The sequence below is a fragment of the Alligator sinensis genome, unplaced genomic scaffold, assembly GCF_000455745.1.
Source record: "Alligator sinensis unplaced genomic scaffold, ASM45574v1 scaffold1216_1, whole genome shotgun sequence".
NCBI lineage: Eukaryota > Metazoa > Chordata > Crocodylia > Alligatoridae > Alligator > Alligator sinensis.
In genome coordinates, this window is record NW_005842018.1 from 405,346 (window position 1) to 426,993 (window position 21,648).

At 42.0% G+C, this 21,648-nt stretch overlaps 2 protein-coding genes across 2 annotated transcripts in view; one reads left to right on the forward strand and one right to left on the reverse strand.

Annotated features, from left to right (window-relative positions):
* Positions 1-8,340, forward strand: part of GRM3 (glutamate metabotropic receptor 3) — a 66,177-nt gene extending 57,837 nt beyond the window's left edge. Inside the window, exon 6 of the mRNA XM_006022110.1 lies at positions 8,267-8,340. Within this exon, the coding sequence (XP_006022172.1) occupies positions 8,267-8,340 (74 nt within the window). The remainder of the gene's footprint in view (positions 1-8,266) is intronic.
* Positions 8,341-15,318: 6,978 nt separating this feature from the next.
* The window catches only part of KIAA1324L (KIAA1324 like), a 169,046-nt gene continuing 162,716 nt past the window's right edge, over positions 15,319-21,648 (reverse strand). Inside the window, exon 22 of the mRNA XM_006022111.3 lies at positions 15,319-20,442. Within this exon, the coding sequence (XP_006022173.1) occupies positions 20,383-20,442 (60 nt within the window). The 3' untranslated portion in view covers positions 15,319-20,382. The remainder of the gene's footprint in view (positions 20,443-21,648) is intronic.

Below are 21,648 nucleotides of genomic sequence, written 5' to 3' on the forward strand. Positions count from 1 at the left end.
AAATGACTGTGCAAAAAAACCAAAAACCAAGCAGCAACAAATGTATGGGTCTGGCATTTTGATGAAGATTGCCATCCCTCATCCTTTCTGCATCTTTTTCTATTATTGTGTTAGCTTGAAAAAGTATATCCTGTGCTTTTGTGTAGTCTATAATCATATGAAAAACACACAGCCTAAAATCATCATAACAAAGATAAATGCAAACACAAAGCAAAGCAGTCAGACCTGCCAGTTCTTGCTCCTCTATGGTTTATAAAAGTGGCCTCCAAATATGATCCTATGATGAACTGAAACATCCCTATTTTGATGGGCCTTGGCATGATTTTGGGAAGACCTAGAAAGTGGTTAAGAACAGACACATTATACATAATTCAGTGCCCATTAAATATAGTGGGAAAAGCCCTGTGGACCTCAGTGGCCACAAAAGAAAGGCCATAATATCTTAGCCAAAAGCACAGTTCTGCCTTCTCTCAACTGGAGAGAGGTAGCTCAGAGAAAAGCAAGGACTCATTATTTCAATATCAATAACTAGTTTTAAAACATTATTTTTAAACAGATGCCATTGAGAAATCTTTATACATTCTAAAGGTACATTTTAAAGGACCAACCATTTTTAAGTGTTTTTGATGAGTGGATTTATTCTTAGATGGTTTTGTAAACTGTACAAGAGTCATTCATAAAACACCAAGTGGCTGTCATCTAACCTGATCTCAGCCAATTGTTATCATCTTGTTTATGCCTGGTGTAGCTATGCTTCAATCCACAGCCAATAAATCATTGAGGATATTTTCTCACTGGCAGCATGCAAGCTGGAGGACACCAAGAAAAAGTCAATAACCCCACACCATCTCTTAAAACAGTCACAAAATGTTCCTCCATCAGTTCTGAAGTGACAGCTTGTTTTTCTTTTGGACCCGATGCTTCTTTGCATTTGTCACAAACCACTTAATGCACATCTGACCAATATAATGCCTCCAACTGCATGCTTTCTTTTCAGCATAGCCACCTAAAACCCCATTACATAGCAACAGTTCTTGCACACTATCAGGTGCTGTCTAGGCCTTAAATGAATATGCAGGGAACTAGGGTTTTCAAGGGTAACCTCTTGGAACTTAAGACTTATGTCAACTCCACATGTAAGTCATGTGATTTTTGTGGTTCTTTTGGAGGTAAGAGGTAGATTTAGAACAGAATCAGAACAACATAGCATATAAAGGCACATTTAGACCAATTTCTATATTATGTATGTAATACATATATAGTTATATTACCTATGTGCATGTATAAAGAGAGAGGGGTTGATATAACTGTACCTTTACATGCTGTGCTGCTCTAAGTGTACCTTTTTCCTGAAAGATAAATACGTTTTCATCTTTTAAATGATCTGATTCTGTAGTTCAAGGACTCTACCACTGTGACTTATATACACTTTTGTAATGGTCCAATGGACCATGAAAATGGGTAGAGTGCCATGTGGAAGGTAGAGGATTTCCAGGTGAATGATTCACAAGAAAATCTTGTCTTTACAAAGTGGCCTGCAAAAATTGAGTATCAAGTGTTAGTGTTGTTTGGCTGCTATGCGGGGAAAATTGTTTGAAAGTAACTAAACTCCGATGCTTACAACAGTTGAAGCTTGGGCAGCAGGCAGTCAAGCAGATTCTCCCACTAACAAAGGAGAGGACATAAATGAGAAAGGTAGATATTAAAAGGGGGCTGAACAATTAGTGTTTAAGGTGCTGCATAATCATTACACTGCACAAACCCCCCACTTTGATAGTCTCCCAGCTTTTTTGTTGGCTCTCCATCATTTTGCCAGCCTTCTCCAAAGGCCTGACCAAACCATGAATGACTGGTGCCTCCCGTGACTGGGGCAGCACTATAGTGGTGAGTGGGAGCTGCCTGCAGACACCACTGGCCATGTCGGTGGTGAGGGGGGGTGGGCTGTGAGCAGCAACTGCCCGCAGAAGCTGGCAGCAGCTTCAATGGCAGCCAATCTCAGGAGAGGCACGTGCCCCCCACCCCCATGCCCCCCCTACCTTGCCTATGAACCAAACCTTACTTAGGAGGTATGGTTGCAGCACATGCCCAAGAAGGCTGTGATCATCATCACCTGGCTTTCCACAGTGCATACCTGAAGCTGGATATAAACTGATCAAAGCGAGCTGTCAGGGTCCACTCAGACCCCCACAGTCGAGGACTGTATTAAAACGGCACTAAGTAAAATGTACTGGTAGTACAGGAAGACAGAATAGGATGACAGGAAAGAAATGGCAGACTTCATCTGGTGGAGAAGGGTCTGGCATAGATTTCTTCAGGAGCAGACCCCCTGAGGAGGGCAGTAGATGGGGGTACGGGTATGGAGATGGGTGCATGGACACACAGATACGCAGGGAGAACTGTGTAATGGGTTTTTCGTGTGCTTTAAGCTGCCAAATTAAGCAAATGGGCCACTTGACAGAGTATTGGAGGTGGAGTTATTTATATTTTTACATATATATTTATTTATTTATTTATTTATTTATTTTTGCACAAAAACAAAATTGCCCAGGTCATCACCACAGTGAGAATGCCGCAGCACTGACCTCAGTGTGGGCTACACAAATCTCATGAGGAATGCTGGCACTTAAGTATTTTAAGCTGAAGACTGTACTACTGCATCTGCATTGCAAATGTTACCCAGGCTGGAGAGGTGATGCAGAGAGACCCTTAATGACTCAGACAGTGAGGGACAGAGCAACCTTCTGCCTTCAGATCAAAGATAAAAGGGTAGCAGCAACCACTGAAGTTCAATGCTGGGCAAGATAGAATGCTCTGGCCTGCACAATCTGGTTGTTTCCGAGGGCACCAATTCAGCACAGCTAAGAAACTGTCTAACAGAGGTCAAAGTCACCTCCACTGTAGCTTTTGCTAGATGTGGGAGCAGCCATCTCCCCCAGCATCCCTCAAAGCCATGGTTCAGCTCTTAATCTTAGCTCTCAAATTGCTATATCCAGAAAGATTTCTCTGCTGTGGAGCTCAATAAATATTTATCCCCTCTATTCTAATGGCCCATAAAAACAAGCAAAAATAGTAGGGGAAACATCTCTGCTGTGTTAAAAAAAAAATGATCCATGGCATGAAATCTGCAGGCCATAAGAAGCCAATGATTCCTAGGGTCTGCTAGATAACTTCAATCTTTGGCAACTCTTGGAAAATCCCAGCAGAAGCCCCTGGCCTTAAAATGCTTAAACAAATCCCTACTACTGTTTTCAGCAGCCTTTTCAGTCATGCAGTTAAAGGGCTCTAAGAAAAAGATCTATGCACAGACGTACACCCAGGTCAGGAGCAAAACTTGGGAAGAAAATGACTTAGGCCAGACTTTTGAGGTATCATATTTTCCCGCATACTATACACCCCACAAATAAGACATTATAAGAAATTCTTATAAGAATTCTTCCTTATTTTTTGGAAGGCAGAATGTAGAAGGGGAAAAAAGATTTTTCTAGACATAGAGCAAGTCCTCCAGGAAACACAGAGTGTCCAGTAAGTGCAGCCATTAGTGATGTGTAGGGGGTCCACATGGGTTCACGTGCACCCCCTGAGCGTGGCAATGCACCCCTTGTGAAAAGGCGCCGCCTGCGGGTGGTCACTGCTCACCACCCCCCCCCCACCACTGACACCAGCGGCGGCATCTGCAGGTGGTCCGCAATCGCCGCTGGCTGCTGCTGCTGCTGCCGACGTTGTCTGCGGGTGGTCGCCAACCATTGGTCGGCGCTGCCCCCCCTGCCGCTGATAGCACTGCAGCTGCCTGCAGCAGCTCCCCACTTGCCTTCATCACCAACAGTGCCACCACCACCTGAGGGAGCTCGCCATGCCCCGCCAGCCTCCAGGGCATGCGGCATCCATGAACGCAGCTTCCCCAGAAAACAGGCTAGATAAAGCAGTAGTGTTGGGGGGAAATTGTGCCTTTTTAAACCAAATCTTGAAGCTGGCTTAAACAACCGCTTCTCCTCAGATTTCTCCCCAGAAGGTAAGGTGGATCTTGGCCCTGTCTGTATCTGTCACCGGTTTAATTAAAAATCACTAAGACGAAGGCTTGCGGTACACGAATGAAATGGTTTATTAAAGAAACACAAAATAGCCACTACTTTGTTAGTAATATACATATAAAAAACAACAGTAACAGCAGTAACAATTAACACTAAGTATAAATTCTATAAATCCTATAACCAGGACAAAGGGACTGCAATCACGAGAGATATTTATTGAACCACCGTTGTCGTCGGCTCTGTCTGCCTCTTCAGACCCAGTGCCAGGGCTTACCTTACCCTATTACCAGTCACTGGTCTTTTACAAGGGTATATGACAGAAAGATAGCCCAAGAAAGTATCCCTTCCCAAGGTATGGGGGAATACTCACCAACTACTCAGTGAGGCTGCTACTAAAGCCTTATGCACCTGACGGGAAAAATGTCAGGGAGCCAACCTCTGACTGAGTACAGCGGTGTGCTGAGGAGCAGTCTCCGACTGCCCCAGGGATCCTTGCTCTTCACAGAGCCAGATTCTGCCGAGGATCTATAGCAGGGTGGGGAATTATTTTGGGCAGAGGGCCGCATACTGAGTTTTGGCAAGCCATCAAGGGCCACATGACAGGCAGCCCAGGGCAGATAAATATTAATTTTCTAAATTTTTTAGGGGCCCCATGGGCTGGATAGAATGGCCTGGCAGACCATATCTGGTACCCAGGCCACATTTTGCCCACCCCTGATCTATACCCACTCACACAAGCAATCACTCTTTCTTGGTCTCTTCAATCACTGTCTCTCTATCAATCCTTACAGACCCTCTCACAAGTGTACCCTTGCCAACACACAGAGCACCGGCCACACGCACACCAAGCCCCACTCACTCACTCAGTTTCTGTCAATCAAAACCCTTTATCGGGGTAGTGCACCCGGCACGCCAGGGCTCTGCACACGGCATGTGGGTGTGCACACAGCACTCTATTCATTATCTCTAAGGGTGTCGTATGGAAAATTACCAAGCTGAGGACCAGCAGGATGCCATTCGTCCCACTTAGTCTCACCTGTGAATGACCTTACTAACTCGAACTGTCCTAGTCCCATAGCCTAACATGAGCCAGCCACGAGCATCATAATTTGCTCTCAACAGTAGGAACGTCCTCATGTGGCAGCAACAAGGCTAGCCCTTGCAAGGGCAGCAGCAAGACTGTTACTTCCTTACTGGGAATAGTACTTTATAGACGTTCCCGTAGATCGGGGTGGGCGAAATGTGGCCCACGGGCTGGATGCGGCCCGCCCGGGCCGTGGGCCCACGGGCTGGATGCGGCCCGCCAGGCCGTTCTATCCAGCCTGTGGGGCCCCTTAAAAATTTAGAAAGTTAATATTTATCTGCCCCTGCCTGCCTGTCATGCAGCCCTCGATGCCTTGCCAAAACTCAGTAAGCGGCCCTCCATCCAAAATAATTGCCCGCCCCTGCCACAGATACCACAGGCCTCACTCGCCCTCAGCCAGCTCAGTGGCTCTTCAGCCAAAAGTTACTGCCTTGCCAGCAGCTGCAAAAGGATTATCACAGAGCAAGAAAGCAGCAGCAGTCATTTTGGGAGCCACTTTGGCACAGTGTCTGCTTCTTTCCTTCCTTGCTTCTATTCCAGCAAAGGAGGGGGAAAAAAACCCAATTTCCCTGCTTAAGACACAATTTTGGAGGGCTGATTTTGGAAAAGGGTTCCTATGCTACCAAGTATATATGGTGCCTTGGCGGGGGGGGGAAAGATATCAGGAAAAAAACAAAAGAGCAATATTTATATATCTGGCACGTGCACAGCTCTTTTTATGGCTGTTAACCTTTCAGCTTCAAATCATGCCAGCAATGCAGATGAAAGACAATCCATATCCAGATTGGGACCAGAGTACATGAGATACATCCCACAGCTTTAGGATGGGTATCTGCATCTTAGAAGAGATTATGGGGCAGGTTTTCTGAGGAGCTCAGCTCCTTTTAGTCACCTAAATAAATCAGCTGGGTTTTTCACTGGTATTTGCATCCAGTCCGTCTCATTGATGTAGGTATCCAAGTCAGATCTGAGCTTTCCCATTTCAGCTCTGGTTCTTAGCTCCCAGGTCTATATGACTTTTGTCAGTTTATATGTACAGAGAACCACCTGCAGACTGCCCTCGGCTCTTTGGTCCCCAGGATTCATTTCTGCGTCTGCTAGAAGCTCTAGGATTACACAAATTGCCCTAAAAGCCCTACACAAATTGATGTCCCCTAGCTGGCCCAGGCCACATTTTGCATCAGGTAAGCAGAAACCACTTACATCTACAGTTCTATTGTAGAGAACGAGTTAAATGAGAAAACAGACCAGACAAGATAGCAAAGAAACATTGTGTGGAAATGTGATGTGCCCAAACAACAAATTATGGATGACCCAACTGAATGAGTGTCACAGAGAATGAGTAAAGAAAACATGAGTTGTGGAAAATACAGGTAAATTAATGCAATGTTGCAAGATCCCAGTTACCCACTGCTATATGAACTAATGAGGCTTCTAGCTCAGGGTTCAAGAGTAGCACCTCTGTTCATCCTAGTTCTGCTTCTGAGGTAGGTGCCTAACTGACAGGAAGCAATGCCTACCTTTTATGAAATAGCCTAGGAGTGCAAAAACCCAAATGGTCAGTGTGGCGGATGCAGGTCCAAATTCCTTCTTTTTCATGAGTCAGAGGCAGCACTAGAATCCTCTATTTTTCAGGATCACACCCAACCACTAAGCTATTCCAGGAGCAAATGTTCACAATCTGTCCTACTGCAATAGTGTATTCTGTTTTCTGTGCGATAGTGAAATATTCAGTAGACCAAACTCAGGGAACAAGAATGTCTCTATAGCCTGGTGAGGGCAAGTAAGGGGGTGAAGGCAAGTAAGGGGACACGTGGGTTGCCGGCCTTGCTCTAATTTGCAAAAAGTTATGACCATGCCAAAACTTTTTTTTTCAAGCAAATAAATGACTCATAAGGGAAAAAAAATCACCCGGCTTTATTTCTGAGGCTTAGGTTATTCAAACCACTGACCTCTCTTTCCCTTCATTTGGCAGACTGCATAATGGGACTGTGGAAAGACTTATTAGCTGCATAAAAAAAATATGGATTGAAAATAAGTTTCAGTGTCTTTATCAAAATGGTCTCAGTCTCAAAGTGCAGCTATCACTGCTTTTGGAAGACTCACTATGCCTTTGTCAGAAACGTAAATTGTTTTTTGCACTGGGGATTGATTTTACTTAGTCAATGCTTGCTGCATTTTTTTCTTTTAAACATTTTGATCAAGGCATCCAGTTTCTTTGGGTCACTGTAAATGTTAACCTAATGTACCTTTGATAATGTACCATTGTCTGATTTTGAATAGAGATGTCAATGTAGTCTCTTCATTCTTGATGCTCCAACAGGGACGGACAAAACTGTTGGTTAAAATTATACCTCCCTAGGCTTTATCAGGATAACATTATGTCCTATTGCTGTAATGCAGAAGCACTTAAGGACAGATTCTGCACATTGACTCATACTGAGCAGCCTCAAGCTCCACTGAAGTCAATGGAACTGTATATTTGTTGAACTAACATATAATTTAACATGAGTAAAGGTATTGCAATTTGGCCCTTGGGTGTGGGTACTCATTAATCCCCATCCTAGACTCCTAGGAGTGAAGGGGTCAAGGCCAGAATATTATTAAAGGGTATTAACGTGTCGGTAAATTTATACGGTTGTTAAAATAAAAGACTTGCTTTGCTCTTTTGAGCGTATATAGAAAATAAATCACTTCCTTTAAATTGAAATGTAGATGAAAACACATTTGATGCAAAAATGGACCCTCATAATTCTCAACTGAATAATGAAATGCAAGTAAATGAATTATTCCTGTGACGTGCTGAACATTCACCATTCTTGCTGATATCGTTGAGCCTGGAAAATATTTAGTATCTCATAGGATCGGCCCCTTGCCTAGAAACGGTGAGAAACCCCTTAAGGGGGAAACCGGTTTGGGGGCTGGACTCGATGATCTTCCGAGGTTCCTTCCAGCCCTAATGTCTATGAAATCTATGAACTCAAAAACCTGATTCTTACTTACAATACCGCTACATTATATTATTCTAACTAAATTACAGTTACCATACTTTGCATTGCCAGAGAAGCATAAAGCAATATCCACCATTTATGAGAATCATGTCCTCGAAGCCATTTTCCTTGGTAACTAATGACTCTCTGCTTCTCTCTTCCAGCGTCGGCTAGTATGTACGTGCCCACGGTCTGCAATGGAAGGGAAGTCCTAGATTCCACCACTTCATCTCTGTGATTGTGACTTGCGGTTCAGTTCCTGAGTTTTTAGACTGTTAGGCAAAATTTGCACATGTTGTGCACTCCAGAAACAAAATAAAAACAGAACTAGTACCTTTTTTTAGAAACAGTGTAATAAATTATTTTTGAGGACTGTACAGTATATAGTGATGTTCTAGAACTTTTTAGACTGATTTTAGCACCTCTGTTATTAACAGTTCTGGGGGACATGTACGTAGCCATGGTTTACCGTGCGCATAGTTCTGCAGTGTTGGCTCAGCAGTCAAGGGAGTGATTTGTTGCAAGCACAGTTGCAGTGTTAGGTGACTTTCTTTCCTATGAAATTTTTTGTAGTTCCTTGTTGTAATTAACCTCAACTGCATTTCTATGTTGTATATTACAGTTACATTCTGTGTAACGGATTGTTTTCTCAGCACAAAACAGCAGTATTAATGTAAAGATGCCAATAATAAAATCATAAAAGATTTTTCAGCATTGTTGCACTTTTTGTTTTTCCCCTCTCAGGTCATTATAATTCATTAGAGGGGACTACATCTTCTTTCTTTCTGTTTCCACAAATTAGTAAATTAAATCCTGCTGTTCATTGTGGTTCTAGGGTTTAGCAGTCTCCAAATGTTTGGCCACAATTTGGCTGGTAGTATTGGCAACAACATCCCAAGGTGGTTTGGCCAAATCAAGGGCAGGTTAGCTTCAAAAAACTAGGTGAAAGCAAATGTATTCAGTCTTGCAAGTCTGCTCTGCTAGTCCCTCAGCTGGTGTTGACTGACACTTATCCAGGAGTCTTGACCTTGATCAGAAGGAAATACATTTTGCTAAAAAAATTCAAATGACAATGTTTTCCCCATTGTAAAATGGCCTTTCTTCAAAACTAAAAATGTTCAGGTTTTGTTTTCTTTTTGTTTTTTTTTACTGGGGGGGAGAGGGAGGGGGATATTTATGAAATTGGGAAATTCATGAAAATGGCTTCTATCCCATCCAGGAGCACAAAACAACCCCAGATGCTCCCTCTGCCTGGAGATGGGCTTTTGTACCCAAAAGCTTGCAAAGAAAAAGTTTCCAACTATTTTAGTTGGTCTAATAAAAGAGATCAGATTTAGCCAAAGAACTTTGTCTGCCTATGTCCTTAGACCAACACAGCTACACGGCTACCCCTGAAATGTTCTGTGACTTTCTACCTCAAGTTTCTCTGAAATTTGACTCAAAGCTGTTATCAAAATGGCCATTAACATTTTTTTACTGTTAAATCATACATTAGGCTGTGTTTGATATACTAAAGCATTCAGATATTTTGCTAGAGTATAAAAACATGGGAAGGTCATATTAGGTAGATAAAGAGATAGAGACTCCTGATAAATAAGATTGCATCTGTATTAGGCCTGCTTTGTATTAACACGGTGACACAAAGCTAGCATGATCTGTCCATTAAACTGCTTTGCGTCACTAGAACAGAATCAAACAGTTGGAAGATACTAAGGAATCTGGACCATAAAAAATAGTCACAAAAAGGATAATCCTGAAGAAGTGTCCTAGCATCTCAGTAGCAATGCCTGTGACCAAACCATACGGATTTAGAGTGGAAATCTACTGCAGTTGTAGGCAGTTGCAAATCACCTTTAAAATAATGTGACTTTTATAATCACATCCTGAGAGGAAACAAGCTCATCTCTTACTTTCCAATAAGTCATTCAGGAAACAAACACACCTCTAATTAATGTTTTGGTGTATATTTACCTAAGGGCTTGTTCTCATCGATCCTGCCCCCATTGAAGTCAATAAGCAACATTTCCATTGACTTCAAGGAAGTGGCTGTGACTCTTAAAAGGCTTGGATTAAAGACACACACAATTTAAAATACGATGGGAGTATAAATTACCTGGGATCTGATTCTTCTTTACACCCAGGCCCTTCTATTCACTCACAGTCTATACCTCTTTGGGGCTGGATTGACAAAGGAAGTCAGGTCTAACAGCCACTTTACATGCCAAAGCCCAGCATTTAGGTGCTCAAAAGCCCCACTCAGCTACTACCATCCCAGGAACTGCCTATGGCACTTAAGTTTCCACCACTTAAGATGGCCTGCCTTACTTTCTGCTTCTAGGCACATATAAAAAATCACCCAAGTTCCTATTTGTTCTATGCCTAAATCCCTGCAGGACTCATACACAAAATTTTCCTCTACTTCTATTGCTTAAGGGAATCAATTCAAAAGATGATGTCAGAACATGCCTCCCAGATCATATCTCACATAAAACTGAGCCAGGGGATACCTGTGTCGCTGCATTTATGCTGAGTCCCTTGGGCTAGGGACAGACATTCAAAAAGTTGGAGCCTGAACTGATTCACTCTTTACAGGGGACCCTAGCTCAGGTCCCTGCCAGTGGGACAGGGAGGGGGCTGGCCAGTTCACTCCAAGCTGCTGCTGGGGTTGGCCATACCCTTGCCGCTGGAACAGCTAGTAGAGAAATGCAGGTCTGTGCCGGTAGGACAGGGGAGGGAAGGGGGGTGGAATAAACCTCATCCCTGCTCCCTTCTGGGGACCAGATTCTGGCCAGGCCCCTGCCCCTGCCTGTCTGTGCTCTGGCTAGGGAGCAGAAGGGCAGGGCCAGCCCTGCTCCACTGGAGCAAAGAGCACAGCCCAGCCCAGAGAGCATGCTGGGGGACTCTGGTTTAACTTAAACCAGGAAGGGGTCTGGGACAAAAGTTGCATAAACCTGTATGAATGTAGTATCAGACTTAACTGATTTAACTCAACCAGATTTATCTCAAACCAGTTTCGGCCATTTTGAAACTGGTTTATGCACACTGAACTTATGTTCTGTTACAGGTTTAAACCAGTTTCTGATCACTTAAACCAATTTATGTGTAACTTCTGTCCCTAGACTTGGTAATTAAAGCATTCACCTGAGATACAATTGACCCAGCTACAATTCTCTCCTCTATGTGATTAGGAGCAAATATTTTAATATGAACTGTTTAGGATAGTGCTCTAATAGAGGGCAACCATCTCTCCCAAGATGGATCCATTAATCTTTGCAGCTGAAACTGGCCCATTTACCCAGTGATTTATATGTTCAAGAATCAGGGAGTAGAATCCCATTTCCCCAGGTGAGTACTCTAGTTGTCAGGCTACAAAGTTGTTCGCTCTCTCGCTCTCCCTGCAGTGCAATGAATAGTTTAGTATTTTATGAAATATTATTTTTTATGTCTAGTTTTCTTGGGTGCCCAAATCAAGATGCACGATTCTCTGAAAATCAGGTCTCTTTGAGGGGTCTTAAGTTAGGCAACAAACATCGCTAAATTAAACAAACTCCAGGAAACCACTTATGCCGTGAGTTATTATTTGAAGTCAGAATCTGACCTGAAATACTTAAATCAAGTCACGTCCAATCATTTCAGATCCAAAGACAAATGAACTCTTTGTGAACTCCTTATTTGGCTTGAAATACACAGGTGGTTACCACCTAAACTTGTTTCCTTATAGGCAATTTAGACCAGCTGGAGGCTTAGCGGTCTCCACTGTTTTCATTAGTACAGGTGAAGAAATAGCTGAGCCTTTTTGATTATTTGCTCTGAGTAGCCGTGTAGCTTCAAAGACATCAGGCTAGGCAGCTGCTTTGCTTTTGTACAAAAATGTCGTGGCTGGTGCTGAAATGATGGAATTCTCTCAAATCCTTTCCTAGCATTTGTGTATGATTCTTGTGTTTCTTTGGACTGCTTTTCAGTGCTCTGATTTGGATTTCCAGGGAATGTAGGGTTCATGATGTATTCTGATGTGTGAAATAAGCCAGTGGGGAAAAACACCAAACAAAAGGAAAATGTCAAACCCTGCTAGTACATCTCCATGCATTACAGTAGCATGAAAATGTGATGAGATTCCTTTAAATTAGATCTTAAAATGGACTCTTAATTCTCATCCCCTGCGCATACTTAGTGGATGTCTTTTAATATTGTCTTTTTGGAAAAAACTCAAGCAAGTATTTGGACTTTGCAAGCCTGTGAAAGGCTTGGCAACTCATGAGCTGTAATTGCTTTCCCTTTAATGTACTATACTAAAGATGGGAAGTGTGCTCGTTTCCCTGCTTCTTAAATCAAGTTTCTTCGTACATGATGTGAGCCTGATTGCTAATTCAGAGCAATTATGTGGGTAGCACCACCATTGGGCATGTTCGCTGCCGAGGGGAATTTTTAACTCCGTTTTACAAGTACTATTGATTCCATTACTACATTTAATCCTGCTTGTATAATTCCACCTCTCAAATTTCACTGGAGAGGAATAATTACAGTTATGGAGCTATACACTGAATTTTGCATTTTATTTATTTTTATCTTAATTTTTAAATGTACATAAGGACCAATACATGCACTAAGCAATATAAAGAGTCACAAAGGGGCCCGCTCATAACCATAGTGACATTGTGAAAAAGGTCATTGCATAAATGAGAATTTACATGCAGATGTTCAAAGACACCTAACAGACATCCAGCTAGCTGGTTTGTCAGTAATTCTTTGAGGAAAAAACTCACAGCCAGATCCTATAAAGGATTCAGACTTCTAGAAGCACCACAAAGCTGAGATGCCTGGATAGCAGAGTGGGACCCAGAACCCCATGCTAGGTGCCTTCTACATGGTGAGAGTTGGGCACTAGAGAATGGGATACAAAACAGCCAGAGTCCTGAACAGGAAGCCAGCATATCTAGGTTAGGGACAGACATTACACATAAACCAGTTTAAGTGATCAGAAACTGGTTTAAACCTGTAGCAGAACAGATGTTCAGTGCATATCCACCAGTTTGAAAATGGCTGAAACTGGTTTGAGATAAGCCTGGTTGAATGTAGTATCAGACTTAAGTGATTTGGCTCAAACCTATTTATACATCTGTCCCAGACCCCTTGCTGGTTTAAGATAAACCAGACTTCCCCCAGCATGCTGTCTGGGCTAGGCAGGGCTGTCTGGGCTAGGCAGGGCTCTCTGCTCCACAGCAGGGCTGGCCCCTCCCCTCTGCTCCCTGGCTGCAGCTCCAGAAGAGACTTGCAGGCACAGCAGGGTCTGCCTAGCTTCCCCTGCCCTACCCCCCACCCCAGCTGCTCGCTAGACAAGCAAGGATCCCCCCCTCCCTCCATCCTTCCCTCCCATCTCCCATAGCAGCAACCCTATGCATGTGGCATGCTAGCTAATGCTGAGAGGTATCTCTGTGTGTGTGTCTCCAATTTCACTGGGACAGAAAGATAAAACAGTGACCACTTAGGGCTGTTTGGAGCTAAATCAACAGGTCAACCAGTAAGCTGTTTAAGAAAAGTTTGAAATAATGGGAAGAAGCTGTTGTTTTGCTAATGAGGTGATAAACACTTTATCAGCCCCTTGCTAGCTTGCTTGCCTGTCAGTTTGCTGCAGACAGTATGACAAAGCAGGGAGGGAGATTGAAAAGCTCTGTATCATCAAGAGATGCATGCACTGCACACCCTGCCTTTGCCTCAGAGTGCTAGCAGGGGGCTGGGGTCTAGCAACACTCCCGCCCCTTGAGCAGTGAGTGGGGAAAAGCCTGGGATGGTGCAGGCAGACCTCCCTAATCAGAGCGTCCTGCCAGGGCCTGGCCACATCCCCCCTCAGCTCAGCAGTGTGCAAGGAAGGGAGGGCTGCTCTAGTGCCCCTTGGCTTCTAGCCTGAGCCACTGCAGGCATGTGCCTGCATGTCTGGGATGTCTGTGCAGTTACAAAGTGATTTAGCCTAGCCAGGTTAAACTAACCTGAAAAGATTGAATCAAGTCAGGCTCAGGCTTTTTGAATGTCTGTCCCTAGCCCTAGAGTCAGCACAATCAGCACAAAGATGTATAGAGGTAGCCAATAGAAAATGCTAAAGACTGAAGTAAGACTAAAATCCCACCCACAGCTTCCTTATTCAGGGCTGCAGAGATGAACTGTTGCTTACCTGGGGCTTATTACCCTAAGCCCTTTCCTGAAATTAAGTGCCAATGCCCTCTCTTTCAAAACTGATCAGGGCTCATGCTTTCAAAAATCTGTTTCCCATGTTGGAATCCCAAATTTAATTCCTTTTTCAACCTGAAGAGATGCAAGACAGTGCCTTAGCCACCAGGCTGGAAACTAGTTGGGGTGCAGGATGGGGGGAAAGGGGACCCAGAGGAAGCTGTGTCACTGTGCAGGAAATAATTCAAGATTCATTGGACTAGATACAGAGCACAAGAAGGAGGCTGAATCTATGAATTAGTGGTGAGGGTACTCTCCTTAGACTCCAGTGACCTGATTAAAAAGTGGGACAAAAGGTATTGTCTCATATCCACTAGAATCAATGGATTTTTAGTCTCTGGAAGACACCCAGAGAAAGGGTGCATTGCCCTTTTCCACCTTCAGTTACACCTGTGAATGTCAGTCATGTATCTTAGTATGCTGCAATTTCAAACCCATACTGTAGGAAACCATGTTAATAAACCCCATTCCCTCCTCCAGTCCTAACCCTCAAATCTAGGAAAGGTTTTTTTGGGGTAGGGGTTAGAAATCTGATACTATCCTGCCTCTCACTGATAAGCTGAGAAAAGTTCATGAGAATCTTGAGGGCTGACTGCAGCCTAACTTGCAACAGCAACCATGGCAATGCAACAAGGGTTCAGGCGTGTTGCAGGCACTAATGTGCACAGTTGACAGCCTAGAGTTTGCAAGTCTAAGGCCACAACAGAAGCCAACAAATACCAACAAATCTGTAAATTCTGCTAAATACCTTGTCACAAAGGACTGAAAAAGGGAATGGAAGCAAAGGTTCAGATTCTCAAGCTAGCCATTTGTGAAAAGGCTGCAGATAATCCACCACAAAAGGTAAATGTAGCTACTGGCTTCTAGCCACTGCCTGACTCAGATTAGACCCAGTTCTGCAAATGTTACAGGAGGATGAGAGAGGGGAGGAAACACCTACTTGATGACACTGCTTGAAGGAAAGGTACAATGCTACCCAGTTGCTTTTGTGTGTCTGGCAAACTTTTATTAGACAAAATAAAGGGTTCAAATATCCAAAACAAACCAAAACAGATGCAACATAATCAACATAGAAGAACCACGGTGCAACAAGGATTCAGCATTCAACAAGATCTGGGAGTGTGTCAGCCTGATCTTCGGCAGACCCCTCTGAAAATAGGTTCCTGGGGAATTCTAGTGTAGGGAGGTTACACATAAAACCAAAGCTCCCAGCATTCATTCATCCCCAGTTTTGATTTCACCAAGCACACAGATAAACACATACATGCTCCCTCCTTTGGGTTTGGAGTCCTTTAAACGGACCAATAATCTCATCCAGTATGGCTTCCTACATCAGCACATGAGCAGTTTGCTTCCCAGTAAGCTTCAACTTCCCACAGCTAGGAGTATGGCCAAAACATTGCAGTAGCTTCTGAACATCTTGCGTGTTGCAACTCTTCCCCATTCCTTGCTGTATCACACTGTCGAACTGACAGCGTGTCCATGAAGTCATAGGTGCTCTTGCCATCTCATGTCTGCATATTCTGAGTTGCAGCTTTCATACGTTTCTTCTACCTTACCTATACAACTACTCCCCAAGATACCATGAATTCAATACCTCCGAAGGAAGAAAGTTAAGAATGCACGTAGGTCATGTTGACAAATAAGGAGAAAGAAGAGAGGGGAGAACAAAGTTAAGTAGTACCCACCACTCCATAATATCACTGAAGCAAAGTTTTGGAAGGTTTGACATTTTATGAATAGTAAAAATTATCATCCACCCTTGCACTAGCTAGGACAGCAGTGCAAAGGCTCTGTCCCTTCACGTTTCAGGACCTAAAGCAACCCTTAGCAGGAAGAAACATCAATGGTAGGCATGCTTTTGAGTGTTTTCAATCATACTTCAAAGCATCTGCTACTGGCCGCTGTTGGAAATCGGTCAATGTTCCCGGGTAGCAATATCCATTGCTATCTTTTCTGGTTATAATCAAGTATCCCACCCTTGCGGGATCCCACTAAGTCTCTTAGCACAGGCAAATGAACGGATCCCAAGTGTCCTCCTGCAAGACCCATAATCTCAAAGACTCCTTTTAAATAGTTAATAATAACAATCCTCCTTTAACTAGGATAGATTGCAATTGCCTAGATCTACGATGTGGCTTCTACTTGACATTTGAGAATTCAGATTCCAAATCAAGTGTATAATGCATCACGAATACCAGCAAATGTAATTAGAACCAAGGGGGGACGGTACATTGCAATTTGACCTGTAGAACCAGATCCTCTAATGGTGTAAAACAAAGTACCTCCCCGTGAGTCTAATGGAGCCATCCTGATTTACGCCATTTCAGCCTGATTTACTTAGAAAATCTGACTTCAAGAAAGTTCTCTGTACATTCTTCCCCAAGCAAAAACTGTCAAGGCAAAAATGATAATATCCATGCTTGATTTGCCAATAATTTATACAGAGACACCACTATAATGTATCTAATCCCTGAAAAGATTCAGTGGCTTGGTTCCCAAGTTAAAAGGAAAGCATGCAAATGCTGTAATAAAATGTATCCCATTTAATCAACTGAACACATAACAGACTGATTCTCATTGTTTTATGGCATCAAGTAACAGAAGATGTCATAGGCAACAGTTTACTTAATGAATTGTTTAAGGCTTCCAAACTGTGCCTTTTATCGGAAAATGAAAATAACATTTTTCTCCTTGTATCTTCAGGGAGAGGAAAGAGGAATAGTGAAAACCAGCTAAAAGACATCAGAACTAACTTGCTTACTGCTGGAAAATTCCATGGTATTATTTTAAACTTAACTTCAATCATTTCTGTAGGACCGGTTTGTGTCTATTTCCATAGTACTGCACCAGTATTTTTAGACCGCTTGAAAGAATATTGTATAATAACGTGACAGATCATTTGGAACCACAGATAAAAAACTGCCATATACTAAAGTCTGCAGGAGCTGACAAAGAGTGCTGTTTTGTAGCTAATTGGATAAATTCCAAGGGAAACCCCAAACAAACCCTCCTTGGTATGAACCAACCGAAATATAGTTCATTTAAATTTAAGGCATTTTGATATCTCAGAGACCTGGCTCCAATGGTAGAATAAGAATCCCAATTCTTTCTCAATGGCTTGGAAATTATGTACAGATAAGGGCTGCTACTTGACATTTAAGAGACAGAAACACTGGTAACAGGCAGAACTATGTGGAAGGTGGGAATTCTGTAACTCCATCCATCACTAAAAGCTCAATGTAGGCTGCGGTTCTACTAAAGATCTCCAATCTGAAGTTTCACATATTATTTTTACTTTATGAATGCCGATCAGATAAAAATCTTTGATGCTACAGCACACTAATTGAATAAAAAAAATTTTAGAAATATCTTCATAAAAGACCAGCAAAGAACTGAAATCCCAAAGCCATTGCCATTTACTAAGTAAACATGTCACTGATGATGTGTGTCGATGATATAATGACAGCAAATACAATGTACAATAATAAATGCATAACGGTACAAAATATACAAAAAGGAATGCATTTAATTTACATTCAACAATATTCCAATATGGTGCGACACCTCATAAAAATCCTTTTCTAGCAAATGAAGTGCAGTTTCATGAACAAAAAGTATATTCAACACCTGTTAAGGTGTCCAAAGTATTTCCCGTCAAAAGAACAAACCCCAGTTTCTGCAATTGGATATATAAAATAATTAAGTAAAATTTCCCTGAACAAGAAAGAAAAACCTCTAATCTTCATAAAATTTTCTTCGACATCTTAGAATACAATAAAATATTCAGAATGCAGAACAATCTGTTTTAATTTAATTTAATTTAAAAGTGGGCTGTTGCCATAGGGGTTGATGCAGCGCAGTCATATAAAATAACAGATCTATATTCTTTATAATAAAACTACCATTTCTGCCTATGTGTCTTTTCCAATGTTTCATATGCATGTCAATTCATATAGTTTATTGTAATGCAAACATGTGTATGCCTAGAGGGACAGTCAAGATTGGTTCCTTATCTCCTCCTAGCAATACACAACTTTTGCCTGCATGATTTTCAGATTTAAAGATTTTTAGACCCAAGTTTTAATTAATCATGAGTTCAACTCAGACAGGAATTTCAGGAAATTAGTTTTTGATAGATTGGATATTATGCAGATCACATGCTTTTGATGGGGTGGATTATTCAGTGATTTTCTAGGCCTGATTTTTAAAGGATCTCCACTTAGCTTTCAATTTCCTAGGCACCATCTTGTGCCCTCATTTAAAAGCAAACAGTTGCTCCCATTGAAAGAGGAACCAATTTAAAATGTTAACCCACATTAATACCACTAGGCGTGTCTACACGTGCATTAATGCACTTTTCCTAATGCGCACTAAATTTAGTGCTTCCAATGTGAGGTACTAAATCAATGTGTATTAGGCTGCCCTGATGCACAGTAGTTCAAGCACACACTTTTTAAGTGACGCTTACTGTGCAATAGCCTATTTTACCAAACATTAGCATAACAGTACTTTTTTTACACGGCGCTCTAATGCACAGTAAAATAGGCTACTGCACATTAAAGCGCACGTGTAGGTACACCCACTGAGGATCACTATCCTCTTCTAGTACTCAGATTTGTGACAGTAATATAGGATTCCAACTAAGAAGTGGTCCTTTGGGTCATCTATTAAAGGTTTGTGCTTTTACAGCTAAGGTTCAGTTCCTTCAGTTTACATGAACCCTAGAAGGTTGGGACACAATTGGTGGTCCATATGGGATACTGAGCTGCTGTTGAATCAGCATCCTGAGAGAATGCTCTGGAGTAGGTGCCCTGGGTAGAGAAAAGTGTCATTCATGTTGTGGGTCTTGGTTACCCTTCAGTGCTGACAACATGTAAACAAGCTATGAATCAACTATTGCCTCTAACCTAGTGGATCTGGGCACACAGCAGCAGCTCACACATCGAGGTCCAGGGGGCAAGTCTACATGTGCCCCTGACTACACAGTTGTTATTGCACAGTTATCTAATACTTGCAGCGAGTACTTTAGCAAGTACTAAATGACTGCACAGTAACTGCTGTTACTACATAGTCTCAGCACCACATGGGTCATTTCTGACCCTGCTTGTAATGCGCAGTAGCATCAGTGTCACACTTTGTGCCTGCTGATGCTACGTCGCCATAGAGATGAACTATATTGCCATAGCTCATCATTACAGCAGTGTAACATCTCATGTAGACGCTCCCAGGGCTTCTGAAATTTAATCCCGCCAAGATTGTTATTACATTGGCATCTAAATGGGTTCGACCTGTAAATGTAAAATTGTGCCTGCTACATTAGAGGCTGTTGCAAAACACTTAGAGCCTTGTTACATGGTAATTTTGGGCAGCTTGTGGAGCTCTTAACCCCTGGATTGTCCGCACTTTAACATCTTAAAGCGGTTTTAAACACTCATTAGGCAGATCAAAGTTGTGTCACCCCAGACTAAGCGTGTGACTGCTCCAAATTCCAAGCTAGCACTAACACCAATCAACAATTGTGCGGCTCACAGTGTAAGGTGTAACAAGGCCCTGACCTTCTAAAGTATTATCCTCTCCAAGAATCAAAACTCATCTATGTTTCTTCCCCTTCAAGTACCGTTGACCATTTTAAGAAAGACTTGAAATGCTACAAAAGGAACAGTGCAGAACCTTTGTAGAAGATTTCCAGTCTCTCAGAAGAATAATTTCTTATGATGTGTGTGGAAGGAGTGAGAAAAAGTGATAGGTACCTATAAATCACATTACATGCCTGAGCAATGCCCAGGTGAATATCTCATGTCATTGGCAGAATGTCTCTCTCTTCCTGAGTTAAATTTCATTTTCAGTATGGAATCCAAGTGTCTGCTTTCCTTTTTGGCAAGGTACTCGATCACGTGATAAGGCAACCCACTCTTTTGTTTTGATCTTCAACTTCTCTCTCAAGCTAAACTTTTGTTAGAGAGATCACCACTAAGATGTATGTCAGAATGTGTTTAAAATGTGGTCCTGTAAAAATAGAAATCAGGTTTGTTTCTTTGAAGGCAGCAATAAATCGTCATATATTTTGGGATCTTGAAGATTTCAGCTGAACAGATTCAAAGTGATCTTCTTTCTCCTGCAATGTAAACGAGAGGTTTTCAGCAACCAGCATTTCTCATCTTCATTACAAAATGTGCTTCCCTCTCATCACTCCATATAGCCAGCCATAAACCAAATTCCTTCTTTCTGTGACTCCAACACACCCCCTTTTGAAGACATTTCAGTTAGAAAGAGCAATTACCGCTCTCTCAATTAGAGAGAGCAGAACGTGGATTTGTCACACCTCCAATCAAACAAAAAAAATAAAATCAGGAGAAACTTCATATTTTGCAGTGTGGCAGAAAGATTTTTATTTTTTAATGCTTGCTTTATGGGTGTCGACAGGTACTCCCTTAGAAATATGCACAAATGGGCATTTTGTACAGTATTGAACTGATTGATCCACGTTAGGGAGTCTATGGCAAATTTTACAAGACATCTTACTACATCATGTAAAGAAAACAACAACAAAAACCCCAAAGCCTAAAGTCATTAAGGCAAGTCATTTGAGCAAAGAACTCAGATGGAGAAATTGTTGAAATCTATCCCGCCTTTAGTCTGCTGTGGCCTTGGGCATCTCCTGTAGACTTCAGCTGATCCAGGCACTTAGCTATGGATTGACCTTTACTCCAATGCTTAACTTTGAAACAACTGTCCTATTGATTTCAATGGGATGACTCAGTAATGAAATCAAGCATATGAGTAGTGTTCACAGGATTAGAGACTACAATGCGACTATGCACATGCTTAAACTTAGGCACATGTTTAAGCTGACCTGTGCTGAACTGTGTCCAGTCCCCCAGCTGTAAAACAGGGATAACATTTTCCTTCCTCAAAAAGTTGATTTCAGGATTAACTACTTAATGCATTTGAAGTGCTACAAAGATGAAAAGCATCATGCACTGGAAGTGAGAGATGTGCTACTTATTATCCTTTAATTATGATGTCCCTGCCTTTTTTACTGAGAAAGAAATAGCTTATATAAGAATACAGAACTCATTTTTCAATAGATTTCATTTCACCTTTAAATGGATTTCATCTTGAAAGATTATTTAGTAATTTATCTCTATCAAAATAAAAATTACATAAAGGCAAGCTGCTTAACTGGTCACATTTTCGAAGCAGGAAGATACCACAACTGCTTTGTTTCAAGGAGCAGAAGAAATAGAGATGTGATATTGATTATAAAGTTATGACTTTTTTTTTATTTGGGTATTTTGCTATTGTGTTGAATGGCTGGTTG